General features: G+C 37.7%; 3 protein-coding genes across 3 annotated transcripts; 2 read left to right on the forward strand and 1 right to left on the reverse strand.

Moving 5' to 3' along the window:
* The first annotated feature begins 7,122 nt into the window (after positions 1–7,122).
* Positions 7,123–8,085, forward strand: LOC103304330 (olfactory receptor 51F2-like). Its single transcript, XM_008161247.2, has one exon. It carries the CDS (start codon positions 7,141–7,143, stop codon positions 8,083–8,085), a length of 945 nt encoding a protein of 314 aa, XP_008159469.2. The 5' UTR covers positions 7,123–7,140.
* An 8,674-nt stretch (positions 8,086–16,759) lies between these two features.
* On the forward strand, positions 16,760–17,710 carry LOC103304329 (olfactory receptor 51F2-like). Its single transcript, XM_008161246.2, has one exon. The coding sequence runs from the start codon at positions 16,760–16,762 to the stop codon at positions 17,708–17,710; it is 951 nt and encodes a 316-aa protein (XP_008159468.1).
* A 6,295-nt stretch (positions 17,711–24,005) lies between these two features.
* Positions 24,006–24,950, reverse strand: LOC103304328 (olfactory receptor 51F2-like). The gene has a single exon (XM_008161244.2). It carries the CDS (start codon positions 24,948–24,950, stop codon positions 24,006–24,008), a length of 945 nt encoding a protein of 314 aa, XP_008159466.2.
* Positions 24,951–25,332: the final 382 nt, after the last annotated feature.

The raw sequence follows: 25,332 nt of genomic DNA on the forward strand, positions 1-25,332 counted from the left end.
CAAATTGTAGAAATAAACCTAAAGCAAGCAAACAATAATAACAACAAGTGGTTGCTAGGTCAATGGTTATTCTGTTTATGCCACTTAAAAAAAAAAAATACCTGGTTTCTATAACCTTTCTGACCCTCCGTGGTCTGGTAAAAGTCTCATTTTCCTCTTTTCCTGGCTCTCGCCATGCCAGATTACTAGCAGTTCTACCCTGTTGATTTGGCCAACACCAACTATTCAATTTTAGTGGATAAGGAAAAGAAGCTCATTCTTACCTCTCATTCAACTTCTGGCTATTCTGATTATTCCTATTTATCCCATTCCTCTCTGCTTCTAACATGTCTTGTATATGCTTCCACCAACATTCTCCATTCATTATTATAAAAATATTCTATAAAATCTATATATCTGTTTTTAAACAAGATCTGACTGTGCAACAGTGACCACAATAGAAATTGCCCCAGATATTAAAGGCTAGTGGAGGACATAGTTAAGTACATGAGAAATTACAAAACAGTGTTATAGTTACTCTAAAATGGGAATCAATAGAGATTTTTGCTACTGAAAGAACAATAGTATTGATATCACCTGAAAGCTTGTTAGAAATGCAAATTATTAGATGTACTAAATGATACTTTGCATTTTTGCAAGATAGCTAAGGGACTCATGTGACAATCCTGTTTGAGAATGCATGTAGATCACATAAGTGTTGGGACAACCTAGCCTCGTGTTCAAGGGAAGCTAATCAAATATATTTGCTAAAAGGAGATATGAGGAAATAAGAATAATAACTAATTAAATGTACTTCTTGGCATAAAAAGCTGTGCCAAGAATTACATTGTTTTGCAAAGATCTACTATATGGAAAAGGGTGTGAAGTAACTATTTCCAGGGGAGCTAGGAAGGAAGTTAGGAGAGTAGAGGGTTGTGCAAGGAGACGATAAAAGGTTAAGAAAATGTTTTAAGTGCAGTGGGCAGATGTAGTGTTTCATCCCTAGGCAGACTGAGCACTATATTCAGAAACCACAAAGCAAGGCAACTGAACACAAGCACAAAAACAAAACAAAACCCAGTGAAATTAAAACCCACACACAATATCCAGCTTAATTAATTTATCTTCAATTTTGAAATAAGAAAACTTAGGAAAAAAACTATTTAAAAATATTTTTATTGATTTCAGAGAGAAAGGGAGAGGGAGAGAGAGATAGAAACATCAATGATGAGAGAGAATCATTGATTGGCTCCCTCCTGCATGCCCCTTACTGGGGATTGAGCCCGCAACCTGGGCATGTACGCTTGACCGCAATCGAACCCGGGACCCTTCAACCCACCGGCCAACATTCTATCCAGAGCCAAACCAGGTAGGGCTGGAAAAAGCTATTTTAATTGTAATATAAATGTAAATTTTATAACAATAAAATATCTTTTGAGTTACATTTGAGGCAGAATTGAGGAATCAATAAACACCTACGTATTGCCATGGAGAACAGGATGAGACAAGGCTCAGAGGTGAGCAAAGCGTGCCATGTTCAGATGTCCCCCATTTAGTGCTGTCAGTGTTCTGGATTTTGGCCATGTGTGTAGTGGTATCTCATTGTTTTTTTAATTTGCATCTCCCTAATGACCTATAACGTGGAGCATGTTTTTATATGCTTGTCATTTCCTATGCCTGTGCACAAGTTAGTAACAACCCCCAAGATATTCATAATGCACAGAAAAGGTCTTGGGCTCTGAAACACATAGTATTGCACTAGTGTCAGTGAGTATAGTTACTCAGCAACTCCTTGCTTATATGGGCTGTCTTATGATTGCTGTGCACTGGCAAATGAATGGGGAGTGAACTCATGGGAGATGCATTAACAACACTTATCTCTTATTTTTGCACTACGCAAAGCTTTGATTTATAGCTGTTCAGAGGTCAAATTGCTCTTGAATGAGAACTGAAATCGTAGTTCATCTCCAGGACTCTCCTTTAGGGAAATACGAGTGAAGCTAGATTGAAAAGAAGTTGTCCTTTATAGTCTGTTGTTTGGGGCAGAAAGAATTAGCAGGGCACAGCTGCATAGAGTTCTCTCCTAGGAATTTGTGTTTTTGCTGGGTAAAGGCCTCTCACAAGACAGCTTCTGGGCTCTTTATAAAGGCTCTCTTCCTCTAATCTGAAAGCTCTCCATTCCTGAGAAGTCCCTGGGTTCTTCTGCAGAAGAGATACCTTTGGAGATGGGGCAGGACTGATGAGAGACTGTTTCCCCAGCCTTAGCACCTTTCTATCTGGTTTTAAGAAGATTCGCTGTTACTGTCTGAGGTGACTCTTCAAAGAGCAGGGGGTAGGATCAAGCAAACTCCCTTTCCAGACACAAGAATTCTTTTTTGCATGAGGTCAGTATTGTAGTTTATCCAAGTCTTTTCTGAATACATCAGGGGCTGTATAATTTTTGGATAGTTTATAAAACCAACAGTTTAGAGGAAATTGGTAACCTCAGTAGTATATATTTAACATATTTACATATTATATGTATTCATATACTATGTAATTTAAAAAATATAGACTGCAGTCTTGAAGTTGTGAACATATGTTCATTCCACAAGTTTTTTTTTTTTAAAGTTGAAGTTCTTTTAAAATAAAGAGTGGCAAAACATGTGGTTTGAAATCAGAGAGAAGAAAGTAACATGATTCCTCTGAGCCTTGATTTTCTAAACTGAGCCTCAGTTTTTTCATCTGTAAAAAGTAACCAACAATACCCAATGCATGTTGCTGTGATAGTGATTGATATGAAGCTTTGTAGTTGGGGCAATCTATTTATACATTCTTGGTGATCTGGCTATAAGAATAAGTCATAGCCCTGGAAGAATTCTCCTCAGGAGAGAACAAAGCATTAAAATGTATCTTTCCAAGAATAGTTATTTAATATTTGCTCATTAGGTTTAGTGAAAAAACACACTCAAGGGTGGTTTTAAAATCATAGAATTAAAAACAAAAAAACAAACAACAACAACAAAAAAACTTATTCCTGCCCAGAAGCTTCACTAATAGAGTTCCATGCATTGGAATAGTCTTACTATGTTGCTTTGATTATATAAGTTGAAAAGAAAAAAGATTCCAGAAGAATCATGCAGAGTTGTGGAAAGAAGGATTCTAAGATAGAGATATAATAAAGAAAATTGTTGGTACTTAAGGAGTATTTAATACATTATTAGCATTGTTTTCAAAAAGAAGGCTAGCTATGCCCTAGCTGGTTTGACTCAATGGATAGAACTTTGGCCTGTGGACTAGAGGGTCCTGTGTTTGATTCTGGTCACGGGCACATGCCTGGGTTGTGGAACAGTAGGGGGCGTGTGGAAGGGAAGGTAGTTGATCAATGATTCTCTCTCATCATTGATGTTTCTATATCTATCTCCCTCTCCCTTCCTCTCTGGGAAAAAAAAAATGAAGGCTACCTTGCACACTTAAATAATCCACTGGGTTCTCTTAATTTATTTGTTATAATAAAAAGAGCTTTAACTTGAAAACCTGCTTCCTCACCTTTAAAATAAAGAAGACATATTCTCAAGGTCCATAACACTTTATCTAGAAAAAAACTGTTTTTATCTCCATGTCTAAATTTGGGCAAAGTCCTAGCATCAAGGATAAATACCAAATTAATAAGAATACTGTTAGTTTGTAATTTTTTCTTTTAATACTGTATATGCCAATTTTTGTTACATGATTTTTACATCTAATTTGAGGGAGTCATATATCAGGAATCACAATATGTGCCTGATAGTAAGTGTCTCGGGTCTATAACTATGATTAGATGCAATTCCTTTTTTTTATTCAACACACACTTTTAGATGTTATTGCACCAGGCATTTTTCCTGGCTCTGAGGTCACAAGTCTGGGAGAAACTAATGAGGTCCTTGTGTGTTCCTGAGGGTCATTTTTACCTTAGAGGCTATGCCTCTGTAATCTTTTTTTAAGTTATTATTTTGATTTTTATTAATTTCAGAGAGGACGGGAGAGGGAGAGAGAGAGAGAAACATCAATGATGAGAGAGAATCATTGATGGGCTGCCTCCTGCACTCCTCTTACTGGGGATGGAGCCCGCAATCTGGGCATATGCCCTGACCGGAATCGAACTCTGGACCCTTCAGTCCGCAGACTGATGCTCTATCCACTGAGCCAAACAGGCTAGGGCATATGCCTCTGCAGTCTTAACAGTAGATACTTCTTTTGTCTTTTCCTTAAATATTGCTATTTCCCAGGGCTGTTTCCTCAGACCTCCTTTTCCTTAGATTTTATTACTCCAAGATATTTTTGCCACTCCTGTGACTTCAATCCAGACACCAGTTTGACAACTCTCAAGACGTTATCAGGAGGCCATCACTGAGGTTCCTGTATGTATGTCACAGGTGAAAAAGTGAGGTTTTTCTTACAACTGATGTCCAAATGCTCACTCCAAACCTGTGAATTATATAAATATTTTTGCATTGTCTCAAGTCAAGCTTTTCAGCATTAAATTTTTAGTGAGTTCTCAGGAGGCTTTCTGCCTATTGAACCTTTCTTCAGATACCCAGAGAAATACCTTCTTGGTCACATTTCCTGTAACCAGTTATTTTCACTCAAGTTGAAGCTACTGCCTGTTAACTGATGGGGATGGGGGGTGGGGGAGGGGGGTTTGAAATGAGACTCTCCACGTTAACTTACACTCAGATATTTTCTTTTCAGTGTCATGTATGAACCTTCTTGGAGTACCATGTCAAATGCTAGTTCTGTCCATTGTACACACTGCCATTTGGTAGGTATGTACATATTTGTTGAGAGAAAGCATGCATCAGTGACTAAAAGAGGAACATAGACTTGAACAACCAAGCGTTCTTTCTGTAGATAAAAATAGGGTGTCTGAAAAGTTAGTACAAGAATCAATATAAGGAACTTCTTTGATCCTATCAATTTCTTGATCTGGCTGAATGCATGCTCATATCCTCCAGCAGTGATGGCTTCTTAGGGATGTCCCTCCCCAATATATTTTCAATGCCCTTTGGTAAAAACAGAACAAAAAGAAACTTTTGAGATATGTTCTCCAATTGATATTTGAGAGCTTCCAATGAGTTTCATTGTTCTTGTTGAGCTTACCTTTAGACCATCTGTCTTCAGGAAGAATTTTCCTTAAATAATACCAGGTTCACAGCTTAAACATTAAATACTTTAATACCATATCTATCACTCACTGTGGTCTATTTGAATAATTTTAATTGGTTCTCTCCCAGTATTTAGTTTTTTTTTTACCAGTGGTTGTTTTGTATTTATTCAACCAGAAGTCTGATGAATATTGAATATTATCTTTACTACTAGAGGCTCGATGCATGAAGATTTGTGCAAGAATGGGCCTTCTTTCCCCTGGCTGCCGGCACCGCCTTTGCTCTGGCTGGAGCTGCCTTTCCGCCTTCCCACGCTGCCCAGAGGCCCAGAGCAGCTGGGGTGGTGTGGAATGCCTGCGTCCTGCCCCACCCCCGGCCTCTTGGTGCCTGTGTATGCAAATTAACCCGCCATCTTTATTGGGTTAATTGGCATACTCACTCCTGATTGGCTGGTGGGCATCTTACTCTTTTATTAGTGTAGATCTTATTTTCATTGGGTACACAAGGACTTATAAATCTTTATATCCTCTTAAGGGTTTTTTCCTTGGAAACTGATAAGTGAAGAAAAGCAGGATGAATTGCTTTTTGTGTTGTTGCACGGTTGCCCATAACTAGCCTATTTGCCCATGAACATAGATCATAAAACTGGAAAATGTTACCATTATCTATCTAATCTCCTGTTTCATACATAGATGGAAATATGATATAACATGTGGGAGTCTTGCTAAAACCCAGGTGTCTTCACACAGTTTAGTGATCTGTCTCTTTCTCTACTTCACCCAAAATTAACTCTAAACCTAAGAAAATAATAACTGGGTTTGCACTTCACTTCTACTGAAGAACAGGACAAGGTTCATAGTGATCCTACTTTATGCAATATACTAGAGGCCCGGTGCATGAAATTCATGCAGGGGTGTGTGTCCCTCAGCCCAGCCTGCACCCTCTCCAATCTGGGACCCCTCAAGGGATGTCCGACTGCCAATTTAGGCCTGATCCTACCGGGTTCGGGTCTAAACAGGCAGTTGGACATCCCTCTCAAAACCCAGGACTGCTGGCTCCCAACTGCTCTCCTGCCTGCCTTCCTGATTGCCCCTAACCGCTTCTGCCTGCCAGCCTGATCCCCCCCTAACCACTTCCCTGCCAGCCTGATTGATGCCTAACTGCTCCCCTGCCAGCCTGATTGCCCCTAACTGCCCTCCCCTGCAGGCCTGGTCACCCCCAATTGCTCTCCCCTGCAGGTCTTGTCCCCCCCGCCCCCCAACTGGTCTCCCCTGCAGGCCTGGGTCCCCCCCCAACTGCCCTTCCTTGCAGGCCCGGTTGCCCCCAACTTCCCTCCTCTGCTGGTCTGGTCACCCCTAACTGCCCTCCCCTGCAGGCTTGATCACCTCCAACTGCCCTCCCTTGCAGGCTTGGTCCCTCCCCTGCTGGCCATCTTGTGGTGGCTGTCTTGTGTCCACATGGGAGCAGGATCTTTGACCACACAGGGGCAGCCATCTTGTGTGTTGGAGTGATGGTCAATTTGCATATTACTCTTTTATTAGATAGGATAGAGGCCTGGTGCATGGGTGGGGGCCGGCTGGTTTGCCCTGAAGGGTGTCCCAGATCAGGGTGGGGGTTCCCTTGGGGTGTGGGGTGGCCTGGGCGAGGGGCCTGTGGTGGTTTGCAGGCCAGCCACGGCCCCCAGCTACCCAAGTGGAGGCCCTGGTATCTGGGATTTATTTATCTTCTATAATTGAAACTTTGTAACCTTGAGTGGAGGCCTGGACCTGCCTGGGTGTGCAGAAAGCTTGGCTTCCTTCATTGCTGGGGAAACCTAAGCCTCCTGCTTGCTCCGTGGCTGCAGCCATCTTGGTTGGGTTAATTTGCATACTCGCTCCTGATTGGCTGGTGGGCATGGCTTGTTGGTATAGCAGAGTGATGGTTAATTTGCATATTACTCTTTTATTAGATAGGATAGAATAAAATGAAAAGTATTTTCTTCCCTATTTTTACAGGATATGCTTTTTTTCCCTAGGGAAATCTACTTCCTTCACTCATCATGCCATCCTTCAATCAGAGCATCTTCCAGCCTGCAGTTTTCTTCCTTACGGGCATCCCTGGTTTTGAAACTTACCATGCCTGGATCTCCATCCCATTCTGTTGTCTTTATACCATTGCCATCTCTGGGAATGGAATGATCTTGTTTGTCATCATCACTGAGTCAAGTCTTCATGAACCCATGTACTATTTCCTTTCTATGCTATCCTTCACGGACCTAGGATTGTGCCTTTCCACATTGGTCACCATACTGGGTATTTTCTGGTTTAATGCTCGAGAAATCAGCTTCGATGCCTGCATTGGCCAAATGTTCTTTATCCATGGTTTCACGTTCATGGAGTCTTCAGTACTCCTGGCAATGGCCTTTGACCGCTTCATTGCCATCTGTAACCCATTGAGATATGCCACAATCTTAACCAACTCAAGGATCATCAAAGTGGGCTTTGTAATAGTTATTAGGGGAACAACAGCTCTAGTGCCTTTACTTCTGCTCCTTAAGCGTCTGTCCTTCTGCCATAGTCATGTTCTGCACCATTCATATTGTTTCCACCCAGATGTGATGAAGCTTTCGTGCACAGACACCAAGATCAACAGTGCATTTGGCCTGTCCATTGTTGTCTCTACTGCTGGCTTAGACTCCGTCTTGATCCTCCTCTCCTATGTTCTGATAATCCACTCTGTGCTCAGCATTGCCTCCCCAGAGGAAAGGAAAAAGGCCTTTGGAACCTGTGTCTCACACATAGGTGCTGTTGCCATTTTCTACATCCCCATGATCAGCTTGTCACTGGTGCATAGATTTGGGAAGCACGCCCCTCCCCTTGTGCATACTCTCATTGCCAATGTTTATCTACTTATCCCTCCTGTAATGAATCCCATAATCTACAGTGTAAAGACCAAGCAAATTCGTAAGGCTGTGCTCAAAATATTTCTTTCTAAGATAATTTAGGAAATTTTTAGATTACCATATCTTTACAAAGTCTTCTCTAACTCATATTTTATCATCTACCAATATGAGTTACAACTGTACCTTGAAAAAGCATGTTTCTATATGCTTCCACTCTATTGTGATGAACTGGTAATTTACTAATCCCTTCACCTTCTTTCACCCAGCCACTCAACCCATCACCCCTCTGACAGCTGTTAGTCTGTTCTATGTATCCATGCCTCTGTATCTACTTTGTTCATCAGTTTATTTTGTTCATTAAATTAGATTCCACATATTTTGTTCATTGGACTCCACAGATATTTAAATGGAGTTCTCCAATCTAACACTTCAGTACTTGGAACGTCCCTTTTAATAGCTGCCACTTTCCCTTCAGTATTCTCCTGTATAAAATTCCGGCAGTAGTTTCATCTAGCAATGTTATTTAATCATTTGTTCCATTTTTCATGAATTTTCCAAATTTATAGATAACTAATTATACTATTATCCAGTTATACTATTAATTTAATCTTTATTTCAACTCAAATTCTCCCCATTCTAGGGTGAGAGTAGTTTGGGCAGGTGTGCTCTCTCCGCTTGCCTTATAAACTTGAATTCATCTTCTCATTGTGATAGAATTCACACACAACACAATTTATCAATTGAATGTGCAAAATTTAATGGTTTTTATTATATTCACATAGTTGTGCAACTATTACCACAAAATGTTTTAGAACATATTCATAATCATAAAAGAAATACTGAGCAACTCCTTTCCTACCTGGTTCTATGTCTTATGATTGCTGTGATACTGGCAAACCACTGGTGAGCAAACACATGGGAAATTCATTAACACCATTTGTCTCTTACTTTTGCCTTATTAAAGCTTTGACTTGCAGCTATTCAGGGTCAAATTGCTATTGAATAAGAAGTGGAATTGAAATTCATCTCTAGGATTATCCTTTGGGGAATTAAAGTAAGCTAGACTGAAAAAAAAATTGCCCTTCATACTCTGTCATTTGGGGCACAAAGGTTAGCAGGACCTAGTTATTTAGAGTTCTCTCCTAGGAATTTGTGTTCCTGCTGGGTAAATGTCTCTCCCCAGGCAGCTTCTGAACTCTTCATAAAGGTTTTCTTTCTTAAATCTGATTGCTCTGTCTTCCTGAGAACTCCTCATGAATTCTTCGAAAAAGAGAACCTCTTTAGAGATGGTTTAAGAGGGCAAGATTAGGTAGGGACTGTTTCCCTTACCTTAGGACAGAAGGACTTTTTTTTTTTTTTTTTTTTTCTTTAAAAGCCTATCTTCTCAAGACTATCAGCTCAAGTATCTTCTGGAAAGGATTTGCTGGAAAGGAAACCCTTATATATTGCTAGTGGGATTATAAATTGGTCCAACTACTATAGAAAACAATAAGGAAAAATTGTGGTACATCTATACAATGGAATACTATGCTGCACTAAAAATGAAGGATTTCCTACCATTTGCAACAACATGGATAGAACTGGAGAGCATTATGCTAAGTGAAATAAGCCAGTCAGAGAAAGATAAATATCACATGATCTCACTCATCTATGGGAAATAATGAACAACATAAACTGATGAACAAAGATCCAGAGACAGGGAGGTATCGATCAGATTGTCAAACATCAGAGGGAAAGTAGGGGAGGGTGGGGGTAAAGGGGAGAGATCAACCAAAGGACTTGTATGCATGCATATAAGCCTAACCAGTGGTCACGGACAACAGGGGAGTGAGGGCATGAGTGGGGGAGGGGGAGTTGGGAAGGTAATAGGGGGTTGAGGACAAATATATAATATCTCAATCAATAAAGAAATTAAAAAGAAAATAAATAAGGAGGTTCCTCAAAAAATTAAAAATAAATCCACTATATAATCCAGCAATTCCACCCAAAGGAAATGAAAACAGGATTTGAAAGAGATGTATACACTCCCACATTTATTGCAGCATTATTCACAATAACCAAAATATGAAGATGACCCAAATACCCATCAATGGTTGAATGGATAAAAAAATGTGGTACATATACACAATAGAATATTGTTCACCCATGAAAAAGGAATATATTCTCCCATTTGTGACAACATGAGTGGATCTTGAACACATTATGCTAAGTAAGATAAATCACAGAGAGAAAGACAAGACTGTATGATATCACTTATATGTAGAATCTAAAAAAATCTAAACCTTTAAAAAACAGTGTGAAATGGTGATTACCAGGGAGTAGGGGTGGATAAGAGTGATGGTGTTTAAGGAAACAAACTTGTAATGAGTAGTAAAAAAGTCATAGAGATCTAATAACACAGTATAATGGATACAGACAATAATATTATGCTATAATTATTAATGTAATAAATATTGGTACATTAGGAATCATATTACAATATATAAATGTAGCAAAGCAGCACACACTACATCTTAAATATACACAGTGTTATACATCAAATTTATTAAAAATCAAATGAGTAAGTAAATAAATAATAACTAAAGACTGCTACTTCCTGGGATGACTTTTCAAAGAGCACAGGATAGGGTTGAATAACTTTCCCTTCTACACTCAAGAATTTTTCTTTGCATGAGGTCAGTGTTTAGTGCATTGAAAAATTTTCTGAATACATCAGGAACTGTATAATATTCACATAGTTTATGCAACCAACAGCTCAGAAATTGGTTAACTCAGTAGTATATATTCAAGAGATTCCTTTATTATGTTAACTTAAAAATAATTGCAATGTTTAAAAGTTTTTACAAATATAGAATACAGTCATGAGCACATGTTCATTCATTTGACAGTTTTTTAAAAATTAAGTTCTTTTAAAGTAAGGACTGGTAGAAAACATGGCATTTGGAGTCAGAAAGGAGAAAATTCAGTTCCTAAATCTGCTATTGACTCGTTGGGTGAATGTGAGAACATGATTCCTCTGAGCCTCAGTTTTCTAATCTTAGCCTTAGTTCTTCCACCTTAAAAAAGAACTGAGATCCAATGCATGTTGTGATAGTAATGGATATGAGACTTAGTCCTGGGAGCTGTCTATTTATATGTTCCTGGTGGTCTGGTTATAGAAAAGAATTCCCAGAGGGAGGAAAGAGGCATTTAAATAAATATATCTTTCCAAAAATAGTTATTTATATTGGCTCAGTAGTTTCAGTGCAAGAAACGGAGGGGTGGTTTAAGAGTCAGAATTTAAGAAAAGGGAACTCTCAGGTGACCTGTGGACTTTGGGTGATAATGATGTATCCATATAGGTTCATCAGTTGTAACAAATGTACCATCTAGTGGGGATGGTGCTAATGGGGAAAGCTACGTATGTGTGGGGGCAAAGGTGTATTTGGGCATTCCTTGTATTTTCCTTTTAATTTTGCTGTGAACTTAAAACTGCTCTAAAAAATAAAGTCTTAAACAACAACAATAAAAATTAAGTAGGGGGATATTTACACATTTTCATTATGATTATTTCTATATCTAAAATTGATACTGCCTATTAATTTTAATGTACTTTAAAGTTTTTCAATTTTTAAAAATAATTCTCTGAAGATTTTTTGCCAATCCCCCCCCCCAAAAAAAATCTGCACACACACATACAAACACACACATATGGCAAAAGAAAGAGAATGGGATACTGTGAAAAGGAAAAGAAAAACATAAAAGGAAAGCTACCCTTGCTCCTAAGCTTTGCTAATAGAGATCCCTGCATTAGAATAATTCTACTATTTCCCAGGAGTTTTCTGATTAAGACATTTCAGGCTGCCTGGGTCATGGTGCTTATATATACCACACATCCCTGAAGAAAACACCTCCCCAGCTCCTGAGGCCCTTCCTGGCAAACAGGGCAGGAAAGACCACATCTTCATACTTTGTAAGTAAAACTGCTGCATTCAGGGAAAACATCAGACTTTACACATACTGGTTCCCTTTAAGAATGGGAAAGATGTATTAACTGCAATGAGCTCTCATGAGTGCCTAGAGAAAACTGTAGAAAGCTTTTTCCTGAAATCTGTATTTGGAGACACTATAGTCTAACTGATTGGGTTTCTTTGATCTGTGTACCATGTGTCTTGATGTTTGGAAAGTCCCCAGCCTGCCCTTGCAATTGTGAGTTTTCTGGTTAGTTGTGCCACATTTCAAAATCATCACCTAAGAACAGATGGCTTTACTGCCCCCGTCTACCACCCACATCATTCTCATCCACATTTACCACTATTAAATGCCTACCATGTACTAGTTAGCAGGTTAAATGCTTTATAAATGCTATCTTATTTAATCCTTAAACATTAATGCTTTTGGTAAGCTTCCAATTCCACAGAACTAGATTCTAATGTGCTTATTTGGAGAACCACAGCCAATTGGTGGCAGAGCCAGCATTTGAATCTAGGTTTGCTGACTCTATAACCATAATAATGGCTTTCTATGTTCAGGGGAGAGAGACAACTCAAAGTATTCCTGCACAGAACCTGCAGCATGTTCCTACAGTGGGACTGAAATATTATCTTCATATAAGGAGAGGATAATGATAAAAAAATGGAAGGAGGCACAAAAAAGTTTACCTTAAAATATTAAGGCATATTTGACTGTCAAAAAAAAAATCAAAACAGCCAGGCTGTTGTGGCTTGGTGGTTGAGTGTTGACCTATGAACCAGAAGGTCATGGTTCGATACCTGGTCAGGGTACATGCCCAGGTTGCCAGCTTGATCCCCAGTAGGTGGTGTGCAGAAGGCAGCCAATCGAAGACGATTCTCTCAGTGATGTTTCTATCTCTCTCTCCCTCTTCCTTCTTCTCTGAAATAAATTAAAAATATATTAAAAAAACAAAGAAAAACCAAATCAACACACACAGTACTCATTTTGTGAGAATAAAAGAGAGTTCAATGAGATTCTTCCAATAGTCACATGCATAATTTTAGGCTACATGACATGAATTAAATGATCAAAGCTGTTGTGTTGAAATCCTGATATATTTCTAGAGTTCTTGGTCAGTTCAAATTAATGTTGACTTGATAAATGAACCAATGGAACAAATGATGAGTTCTGAATTTAAATTGTATAAAAAAGTATCTATTATCTTCTCATACTGCACAATACAGTGCAAAGGTACTGGGAATAGATGATAAATAAACAATTATCTACCTGCCAGTACCTTAGGTTAGTGGAAGAGGCACATTTTTAAAAAACTATGATCATACAATGGAACAACTACTATTCCAGATGTATAAATAAAAAAGAATGGCTCCAGTGGAAGGAGCATTTCCTTCTGACTTGACATAGAGAAGGTGATGCCACAAAAAGCTTCCAGAAGTAAACAAATTAATGTTGAATTGATAAATGCACGAAAGGAGAAAATAATGAGTCTTTAGAATTTAGAATTTAGGCTCATTCAAAGAAGAGTGGGAAATTCGTGAATAAAGCAAATGACAGCATTGTGAAAGAACTTGCTACATTTGGTAGTTTGCTGAAGTAGGAAAATCCCAGGTTGACTATATGGGTTTGGGAAGAGGTTAGGTAGCAGTAATAGTAGGTTTTGGTGAGATTGGAAAAATCTTTGGCTGCTGTAGTAAAGAGATAAAGAATTTTAACCTTTTGCTGAAGGCAGTGAAGAGCTCTGTATAAGGAGTGATGTGAAGTTGTGCTTTTGAGATTATGCTCATGTCAATATGGAAAATTTGGAAACACTTGCAACTCAGGACAGGGAAATTACTTATGAGAATATTGTGGTAGTTCCTGCAAAAACTAATGAGAATTTTATATAAAATGGAGGTGATGGAACTGGAAGATAAGGATGGTCAGTCAAAGGCTATGTAAGATCTGAATCTATAGTAGTTTGGAGATTGAATGACCTAGACAGTTGTGTAGGCAGAATTCTAAAAGGGCCCTCAAGGTTCCTCCCCCTATGTCCTTGTCCAGTATAAAACCCACAACTTGAGTGTGAGTGAACCTATGAATGTGATGGGGTATCACTTCTGTGATTATGTTATATTGTATAGCAAAGGGAGTTTACAGATGTAAATAAGTTCCCTGATTGTTTGACTTTGAGTTAATAAAAAAGGAAATTATGCTGGATTAGACTGACCTAATCATTTGAGCCTTTAAAAGAGACAAGAGCCCTAACCGGTTTGGCTCAGTAGATAGAGCATCGGCCTGCGGACTCAAGGGTCCCAGGTTCGATTCCGGTCAAGGGCATGTACCTTGGTTTCGGGTACATCCCCAGTAGGGGGTGTGCAAGAGGCAGCTGATTGATGCTTCTCTCTCATTGATGTTTCTAACTCTGTATCCCTCTCCCTTCCTCTCTGTAAAAAAAATCAAAAAAAAAAAAAAAAGAGACGAGAAACAGCAGAGAGATTCCTCTACTGGATTAGAAGATGCAAATATCATGTGACAGTTCTACATGGCTGGGAGCTAAGAGCTACCCCCAGCTCGCAGCAGCAAGAAAACGGAGACCTCAGCCCTACACCACAAGGAGCTCAATGTGAGATCTTGAGCAGAGATCCTATATGTTGTGCTCAGATGTCTGATTTACTGAAATGTGAGATAATGGATGTGTCTTATTTTAAGTCATGCATTTGTGCTAGTTTTTATGCAGAAACAGAGAACTAATGCGACAGAGTATGTTTCAGTCTAAAAAGAAGCCAGATTTCAACTGTAGGTGTGAACCATTAAAGAGGGAAATGAGGATGAACAAATGTTCAATAAATTGTTGGTTAAAAGAAGGATATTCATGCTACAGGGAAGCAGGGTTAATAAGAGAGGATTGTTAGTTATTTTTATTGTGTGTTTGTTTTACATTGTGTTTAAGGTGAAAATAAAGTTGGCATGTTTACAAACTATGCTAATGTGAGATTGGAAAGGGAATATAAATCAAAGAAAAAATAAACAAATGTTCGAGTTACTTCCCGGAGTAGAAAGAGATCCTATATTCATTCTTTTTTCAGTGTTTAAATAATTTCCACATTCCTTACTATCTTAAAGATAATTCCATATTGGATCCCTGTTACCTTCAAACACGACTTTTTAACACGTATCTCACACTATAGTGGCATTCTAGAATACCGAAATCCACATAGCTTGGACATGCTTAGAATATCTTCATGGTGATTTTCACCTATCATCTCCTCCACAAGTTATCTTAATGTCCTCAAGAAAGCCTTTCTTGACCTTTCCCTAACAACTTTTTCATATATACAAACTACAGAATCTTAATCTGAGTATTTTGTATTTTAAACACAAACCCTTTAGTGTGTATATCATACTGCATTTTACTTTTTTGTTTACTCATTTGTTTTCTTCACTATCCTACCCTTTGACTAATATCCTTGAGGATAGGTGCCATGTCTAATTTGCTTCTATATCCCTATTGTATGGATTATAACATGTACCCAGTAATTTAATGTTAAACTAAACATATTCCAAAAGTGATTGAGAAGCAGGGTGGTAGTGTTGTCTTTGAAAAGGAGCATAGAGTTCTTCTCATTAAGGAAGGGATTAAGAAAGGTTGAGAAAATCATAGATGTGGAGGAATAAGGGAACATATAAAGAAAATATTAATCAGGGACACTAAGTCAGACAGATAATATATATTTTCTCTCTGCTTAAGGCATGTGGATAAGTATAAGGGGCATGCAAATAAAAGTGGAAAATGAAGTGAAAGAAATTATTGTATAATGTTAATTTTAATTTTTAAAAGTGACATTACCTAATATTTGGTGATTTTTTATGTTATAGTGAGATGGCGAAGTTTTTCACATATAGTAACTAATTTAATTAACACAATAATTCTATGCAGTATATATATCAGTATATATATTAACATTACTTTAGAGATAGAGAATTCCAGACACACACTGTTTAGTAACACATCCTGTAGGTTGTTCAGTTGATATATATATATCAGTCCATGCTTGAACCCATCAGTTTAGAATATGTAATCCTAAAAAATTAATTTGGGATGCCAATTAAAAGTTCATAACATCAAAATATCCATAATACTGACCTTTGAGACTCTCTATACTCAAATAGTCCTGATTGTCATTGTCTTTATTGTTTATACTTGTTATGTGGTATGAAAGTTAATTAGGTGCAGTTCAAAGTTATGGGATTGCAAATAGGATGTATGTTCATACAGGATATTATCACAACTACTAACAGATAGTAGGGGCTCAACAAATGTTAGCTCTTCATTATGATTAGATATAATCAATCTGATTGACAGAAAGAACTCAGGTGATAAAGATAAGATTTCTTTTTGGGTCACTGGAAGTTAACTTACTTTATTGACTAAATTGAATCACTGCATATACTGTTTGCTGTTCATCTAAAATTTTGTACAACTCTATAGACATATTTAAACAAATATTTATTGACTGCCGAACAAGTGAAATCAGGAAGTGAATGGGTAAACCTCCCTGAACAGACATGTGGATTTAAATAAAGTAGGCCACTGTTAGATTTGTTTGTTATAAAGTCTGTATCCTCACATAATTGTTCATTTCCTATTTTATGCTCCTTGATTAGATGTAGTCTTAGTTTTCTTTCTTTAACCAATCTTTATGAGCTTTTTATATAATATAGAGATTGTCTTTCATAAATGTTTATCTGGTGAAATAATTAATTTCAAGTTGACTGCATTTTAGAGAAATATGATATATCATTGCAGGATACCCCGATTAAGATTCTGCAGTTTGAGTTCAACATGTCAATGTTCCAGAATACCACATCCTCTTCCATCATTTTCCTGCTAACTGGCGTTCCTGGGCTGGAAGCCTTCCACATCTGGATCTCCATTCCCTTCTGCTTTCTCTATATAACAGCCCTCTCGGGAAACAGCCTGATTCTCTTTGCCATTGTCACTCAGCCCAGCCTCCACGAACCCATGTATTATTTCCTCTCCATGCTGTCCACCACTGACCTCGGCTTGTCCATATCCACCCTAGTCACCATGTTGGGTATATTCTGGTTCAATGCCCGGAAGATCAGCTTTAATGCCTGCTTGTCACAGATGTTTTTCATTCAACTTTTCACTGTCATGGAATCTTCAGTGCTGTTGGCCATGGCTTTTGATCGTTTTGTGGCCATTTCTAAACCTCTTAGATATGCCTCTATCTTAACTGATCTTAAAATAGCACAGATTGGAGTAGCAATCATCACCAGAGGGACACTAATACTGACACCAATGGTAGCCCTTCTGAAAAGACTGTCCTTCTGCCGCAGCCTCGTGCTACACCACTCCTATTGCTTCCACCCAGATGTGATGAAGCTCTCCTGCACAGACACCAGGATTAATAGTGCTGTTGGATTGACTGCCCTGATCACCACTGCTGGAGTGGACTCGGTCTTGATCATCCTTTCTTATGTTTTGATCATTAAGACGGTCCTCAGCATTGCATCCTCAAAAGAAAGGAAGAAAGCCTTCAACACATGTATCTCCCATATTGGGGCTGTTGCTGCATTCTATATCCCATTGATCAGTTTGTCCTTTGTTCACAGATTTGGGAAACAGGCGCCACCGTATGTACATACTATGATTGCCAATGCCTATCTGCTGATCCCCCCTGTAATGAATCCCATTATCTACAGTGTGAAGACCAAACAGATACGCAGGGCTGTGCTGAAAATTCTCCATCCCAGTGCAGCAAAGAACTAGATGGATTTTTTAATTTTCTATTTCTGGTCATTAAATAGATGAGTAAAATGCCACTTACAGGAGTTAAAATGTTGAGTCTTATGCTTGGATAAAATCATCCCCAAAGATCACTTTAACTTTAAATAAGAAGGCTGGGGGCTACAGAAATAAATTTAAGGTCAAAATTCTCTATCACTATTTTTTCCCCCCCAGATAGGCATGTTTCTCTGTGATCTAAAATATGGCCAAATAGAGGTAAGTTAGGGTGAGAGGAAGAGAAGTGAAATGACTTGAGATTTCACTAGAGTCCTCTAATCCAACACTCAGAATTTAGAGCATCTTTTCAAGTAGTCCCCTCTTCCCCTTCAATATTCTCCTGAACTTATTTTGGGCTTTCAGTTTCAATGTTATTTTATCTTTGTTCTACATTTCACAGATTCCCCAAATTTATAGATTGCTGATTATATTTTTATTTATATTCTGGTGTTACTACTAATTTATCTTTTTCCCAAACATATTTTTTTCTTTTTTTAAAGGTAAGAGTAATTTGGGCATATGTACTCTCCCCACCTTCCTTATGTAATGTCCAGTAATTTTTGTGTTTTTAATGTGACAGTTTTATTATAATTTAATTTACAGATAGTACAATTTACCCATTGAATATGTAAAAGTTTAACATTTTTACTATTTTCAGAGTTGTGCAACTGTTTTAAATTTTAGATTATTTAAAAATATTTTTATTGATTTCAGAGAGAAGGGAGAGAGAGAGAGAGATAAAAACGTTAATGATAAGAGAGATGATTGATAGGCTGCCTCCTGCACGGCCCCGACTGAGGATTAAGCCTGCAACCATGGCATGTGTCCGGACTGGGAAGCAAACAGATTCATGGTTCATGGGTCACACTCAACCACTGAGTGACATCAGCCAGCTAGATCACTTTCATAATCCACAAATGGAGCTTTGTACCCATGAGCTGTCATATCTCATTACCTTCCATCACACTCAGCCCCAGACATTACTAATCTACTTTCTGTCTCCATAAATTTGCCTATTTTGGACATCTTATAAAAATATGTGATGTTTTGATATTAGCTTTTTTAATTAGCATAATATTTTCAAAGGGTCATTCATTTAATGGTGTTATTTTTTTCATTGGCAAATAGTATTCCATTGTATGAATCTATCATGTAGTATATAGCTATTTTTTAGTTAATGAACATTTGGGTAGCAGAACCATCTGCTAAAAATACGATTTTTTCCTCATTGAAGTGTCTTGGCACCTGTGTCAGAACTCAACAAGATCCCAGTCACGGTGGCTCAGTGGTTGAGCATCAACCTATGAACCAGGAGGTCACAGTTCAATTCCCATTCAGGGCACATGCCTGGTTTGGGGGCTCGATCCCCTGTACGGGGCATGTAGGAGACAGCCAATAAATTATTCTTTCTCCTCATTGATGTTTCTCTCTCTCTCTCTCTCTCTCTCACTTTCCCTTCCTCTCTGAAATTAAAAAAAAAATTAAAAAAAAAACTAACAAGAAATGTGTAAGTTTATTTCTGTATTCGCAATTCTATTCCATTGATCTCTATATCTATCCTGTTCAGAACCACATTGTCTGGATGACTATAGCTTTGTAGTAAAATTTGAAATTGTTAAGTGTGAATTCTCCGACTTTGCTCTTCCGCTCCCCATTCCACCCCACAAGATGATTTTGGCTATTCTAGGTTGTGGGGAAGCATGGCATTTGGTTGGAAAGTCTGTAAGGAGGATTCTCGGAAAGGATGGGGGCCTTGACTTTTCCAAATAAGTCTGAGCCCTTGGGTGTTTTACTGGAATCTCTATGTTTAGTCTTTAGACACGACCTTGTTTAAAAAACACTACAGATGCATGTGTTTTCTCAAGGATACTTTACCCTGCTGATAGTATCTAGAGGTTAATTTTAGTTCAAGCTGTTGCTACAATAAAAGCCTAAGGAGGCAGGTGAATGGGGCTGTCTGGTTTCTTTAGCCAGGCAGTCCTTTAGCCCTCTCTTTCATAGAAACATGTGTCAGGGTAATCATTCCATCTTTCAGGGTCTGCTGGTCAGTCCTAGCACTAGGTGTCTTAATATTCAATATGTATTTTGGGACCAGCTGTAAATTTATGCAAAGAAACAAACTTTTGGTTTTATTGGTTGTATTTATTGTTTTTTTCAATTCTCTATTTCATTAATTTCCACCAATACAATTATTATTATTATTTTCATTTTTCTTGACTTTAGTATTCCCCCTTCCCTTAGAATCTTAAAGTGGAGGTTTAGGTAATTGATTTTAGATATTTCTTTATTCAATATAGGCATTTAAGGCTATAAATTTTCCTATAAGCACTCTTTCATTTCACCTCACACTTTCATTCATCTCAAAATTTTTTATGATTTCCTCTATGATTTCTTTTTTGGACCATTGATTATGAATGTATTGTTTAATTTTCAAATATTTGTGAATTTCCAAATTTTTGTTATTAATTTATAATTTAATTTTATCATGGCTCACTTCTCTTGAAGCTAAACCCCTGTTTTACATGCATGGCACAAGACAAGAGAGCATACAGTCTTTTCAACTTTTCAGCTTGCAGCTCTGCCTTCTGATAGAGCTGGGAAAATGGTGATTGGGGTCCCCAGTGTTCTCTGACTATAATGCCTGGAATCGAGTGTCTTCCATATGAGTAGGGCTAGGTGAAGCCTCTGACTTCTGACTGAAATCACCTGAATTTAACCTCCACAATTGGAGCTGGGGTATGGGGAATGAGAAATACTGTAGTCTGACCTTCCTGGGAGATACTATAGCCTAACACTGAGGAGCTGGTAGGAATAGAGGTGCGGTGAGAAAGTGGGGAAGGAAGCCCTGTGTCCTTGACTACGCCAAGTAGGAGTGGAGCTATCAATGTGCTGAGCTGTGGGGGGGAAGTGAGGGTGAAAGCTGGCTGCAATTCAAGTGAACAATGACTGTCCTTACAGTGATTTAACAGATTTTCTTAAATAAATGGTTTTTCATTTGTTATATGACCTTAGGGCAATTTCCAGAGAATTTAAATGTATATACCTGTATCTATATGATTTTTGCTATTTATAGTACTTTCCCTGGGGAGCATGTTCACAGGTCTCCTCTTGCTGCCATTTTGAAAATTGATCTCTTCAATTATTGACTTTATAGTTCAAACAACACAGTGCAATTGTTTCCTGATCATTCCAGGTTGAATTATACATTCTTCTTATATATTCTTATTACTCCTTCTGCTTATATTGTATATATTGTAATACATCACACAAATACTTCAGATTTTGATTGGTTACTTATCTACATATTTTATTTCACTAATTATGACAATATCTTATTTGTCTCTTCCACACTACCATATTGTGCAATGATTGGCAAAAGTAGACATTAAGTAAATGAAAGAATGAATCAATGGCCATTAAATTATCCTGTATAATAAGAGTGTAGTATGAAACTTGTCCCTTTTACTGGGAGTTCATCAAGGAGTTTGACCAGGGGGGCAGGGCCAACCGGGGGAAAGGAGGGAGGCCCTGGCTGGTGGAGGTGGCAGGAGACTGGGAGAAGGGAGGGAGTACCTGGCAGGCAGCCAGCAGCTGTTAGGGACCCTACCAGTGCACGAATTTCATGTACTGGGCCTCTAGTATGTAAGAATCCTAGATAACAACATCTAATTTATTCTAAGATTAAACAAAACTTAATTCTTTATTATGTATACTTTAAGAACACAAATCAGGATAGAGAGATAACAGTTCTTGGAAGTATATATTTGGAAGCTTGGTCTAATGGGCAAAGTGTTCATTTTAGCCATTGTTATTCATACTTTCAAAATGTTACTAACATTTCCATAATACTAGGATATTTCATTGGGCATTCCTAAAGAATAGATTAGTAGATTAGTAAGTTTTTATAATTTGAATTTTTCAATGTATGTGTCCTTTATTAAGTTTTCTTGAAAGAGGGCATATCTATAATAAAAGTTTTAATGACATTACATTTTTTCAAGTTATATTCCTCATTAATCTAACTTAAAGCAAGAAGCTAATCTTGTTCATTCTTATGGTCTTAATATCTGTCCTAATAATACCTGGCTTATCGTAGATGCTCAATATTTGTTGTATTGGAAGATGAATAAGAATATGATTTGGGAGTATGTGCTTGGTTTTATTAGTTCTACTTTAATGGCCACAAAACTCTGAGCTGGTGATGCCTTATGCAGTAAGGTGTTACACAGTCTTATCATTCTTTGTAAAGAAGTGAGTGTGTGAAGTATGGTGGAGTAAATCAGACTACCAAAATCCAGAGCATTGGATGGGCAATGAGCTAAATTGTGGTAGGATATTTAGTGACAGTTGATGTGTGTTGAGTTTGGGGAAGTAATTCTTAGAGATAGTATTCCACCATATTTCTATGTCTGTATGAAGTAACAGTTCAGAAGTAGCTTACCAAATAGATACAATAGATGTAAGAAGAGAACTAGTCAATGCAGTTGGGAACCACATGGGTCTAATACTGAGGAAGATATTGATTAGAAAATATGAACAAAGAGTGAGATATGTAGGAATTTTGAGTAATGAGCAAGTTTCTCTTATTGGTTTTAATGTAGTTCTTGAGATAATAGGCAAAGTATCCCTAAGGAATTTTGTTACTGTTTGAAATACAGTTGATAAATTTTGCTTTAAATTTTATATTTCCCATACCTATGGATATGAATGTATAAAAAGGTGGGATAAATATCAAACTTATGAAGTGATTTGCTATGGAGAAATTAGAAAGATTGGACTTGAGGGAATTTATCAAGGAGGACTTTGTTCTTTTTTATAAAATCTCTTATTAATGAGAACATATTTATTATTTCTAATATAACTAAAATTTAATTTGAAAGCCTTTTTTTTTCTGATTGTTTTTATGAAAAAGTAGAAGGAGGAAAAGGGACAAGATTGGAGACCAAGAAATGTATAAGAAAACTGTGACTTAGTTGAAAGATTTTAGTGTCCTAGACTATGTCTAAAAATGGAGAGGAAGATATATTTTGTTGTTATAATAGAAAGAAAATACAGATTTATTAGATGCAGGAGCAAAGAGTGAGTAAGCATTAGTTTTTATCTTTGGCACCTGAAAAAAAATTAAAATTACATAATAGTTCTGAAAAACATTTATTCATGAAAAAATGAGTTGAATTATTCTTAATCAAATTGGGCTTTATGCAAACAGGGATAAGTTCCTGAGATTGAGATCTCAGGCCCCAAAATTGGCTTTGCCTATATGGTCAGAGCTATGATCAATTGCTAGATAATATAGACAGAAAAGCTGAAATAGGTTATAAGAAAAATTTCTTATGTTTCACATGCCAAACATTGAATTGAATGACTTATCACTAAAATTATTCAGATGGCTGGCTATTTGATAGTCTCTTATGTTCAGTTCAATTTAACAACTATCATTGACTATCTGCTATGTGGAAGATATACTTTTAGGTATTGTAGCAGCATCAGAGAAAATACAGGCATTTTTTAATTTAGGGAATTTACAGCTTTATGGAAATAATACCAGAACTACTACTAGTATGTTTATACAACATATAGTCAAAAACACAGAAAGGGAAAAAAAATAGATACAGAGAAATCACCATAACAGGCAAATTATGAGAAGGAAAGATCAGATATAATTGAAGCAGTCATGAAAATTTAATGAAGAAGATATTTAAAGATGAGCCTTGGCATGTGTAGTATTTCAAGGTGAAGGAGTGGGTGTTAAGGTTGATGTCAAGAGGAAAGCCCACTATTAGGAAAGCTGCATGACAAAGCAGTTAGCAGACTGGTTTTCTTAGACTGCAGAGTATGTGAAAAAAGAAAGAGGTAGATAAACTTTAAAGGGACGTTGAACCTAAATTATGGAGGACTTTATCACAGACAAGAGTTAATGCTTTATTTAGTTGTTGGATGAGAAATAAACATGGAAGAGATGCTTATTGGTTTGTTTTTAAATTTTATTTGAGCTGGATATTTGGAAAGTTAATTCAAAATGAATGACAGGTAGTTTTTGGCAGAAACAGCATAGAGATGGGAGGTCAGTTAGTCATTTATGGGAATAGGGTAACTGAGAGATAGTGAGAATCTGAGGTCCAGAAAATGATTACCTTAAGTAGGATTAGCTACATTGTAGATATGTTTAATTTGGATAATTTCTAGTTCCATACAACTCTAAAGTTGCATAGGTTTATAACTCTGATTTGTGATAAATTTACATTGACTTTGAGATGGGTTTTTAAGAGAGCAATGACTGTTAAATATGAGTTCTCTTGGAACAGAGAAGTTTGAGCATAGCTTTTTGAATCTGCTTTGTTTTCACACTATAGATGATGGGATTCATCACAGGGGGAATAAGCAAGTATAAATTAGCAATGAGAGTGGGCACAAAGGGTGGAGCACGTTTTCCAAATCTGTGAACAAAAGACAGGCTGATCAAAGGGATGTAGAATATGGCCACAGCAGTGATATGAGAAATGCAGGTGCTAAAGGCCTTTTTCCTCTCCTCTGGGGATGCAATGTTGAGAACTGAGCGGATGATCAAGACATAGGAAAGCAGGATAAAGATAGAGTCCACTCCAGCAGTAGAGATAATTGCAAATAGTCCAAATGCACTATTGATCTTTGTATCTGAACACGAGAGCTTCATCACATCAGGGTGGAAGCAGTAGGAGTGATGGAGCACGTGGCTGTGGCAGAATGATAGACGCTTAAGAAGTAGGACTAGTGGTGTCAGAATGACAGTCCCCCTGGTAATGACTGCCATGCCAATCTGTGCAATCCTTGCATGAGTTAGAATGGTAGCATATCTCAAGGGGTTAGAAATGGCCACAAAACGATCAAAGGCCATAGCCAGGAGCACTGAGGATTCCATAAACGTGAAGAGGTGAATGAAGAACATCTGTGATAAGCAAGCATTCAAGCTGATTTCCCGTGCATTGACCCAGAATATTCCCAGTACTGTTACCAGTGTAGAGATGCATAAGCCAATGTCAGTGGTGGACAACATGGAGAGGAAATAGTACATAGGCTCATGGAGGCTTGGCTCAGTGAGGACTACAAACAGGATCAAGGTATTCCCAGAGAGGGCAGTTAAATAGAGGCAGCAGAAGGGGATGGAGATCCAGGCATGGGCCCATTCAAGTCCAGGGACTCCAGTCAAGAGGAAAGTAGGGAGAGTAGAGTTATGATAGAATGACATTATGGTCTGAAGAGGCAGAATTCTCTTATAAGATCTTGACTTTCTAAATTTAGAATTTCAAAATTATTTTTAGTTGATATACATTTAGTTCACAGAACTTTAGAGTACAGCTCAATGAAGTTTGACATCTGTATACACTCCTGGAATACCTTCCAAGATCAACTGATAAAATATTACTACCAGCCCTAACCAGTTTGGCTCAGTGGATAAGAGTGTCAGCCTGTGGACTGAAAGGTCCCGGGTTTGATTCTGGTCAAGGGCAAGTACCTTGGTTGTGGGCACATATGCAGGAGGCAGCTGATTGATGTTTCTCTGTCATATAAGTTTCTAACTATCTATCCCTCTCCCTTCTTCTCTGTAAAAAATCAATAAAATATATTAA

The sequence above is a fragment of the Eptesicus fuscus genome, chromosome 13 (assembly GCF_027574615.1).
Source record: "Eptesicus fuscus isolate TK198812 chromosome 13, DD_ASM_mEF_20220401, whole genome shotgun sequence".
Lineage (NCBI taxonomy): Eukaryota > Metazoa > Chordata > Mammalia > Chiroptera > Vespertilionidae > Eptesicus > Eptesicus fuscus.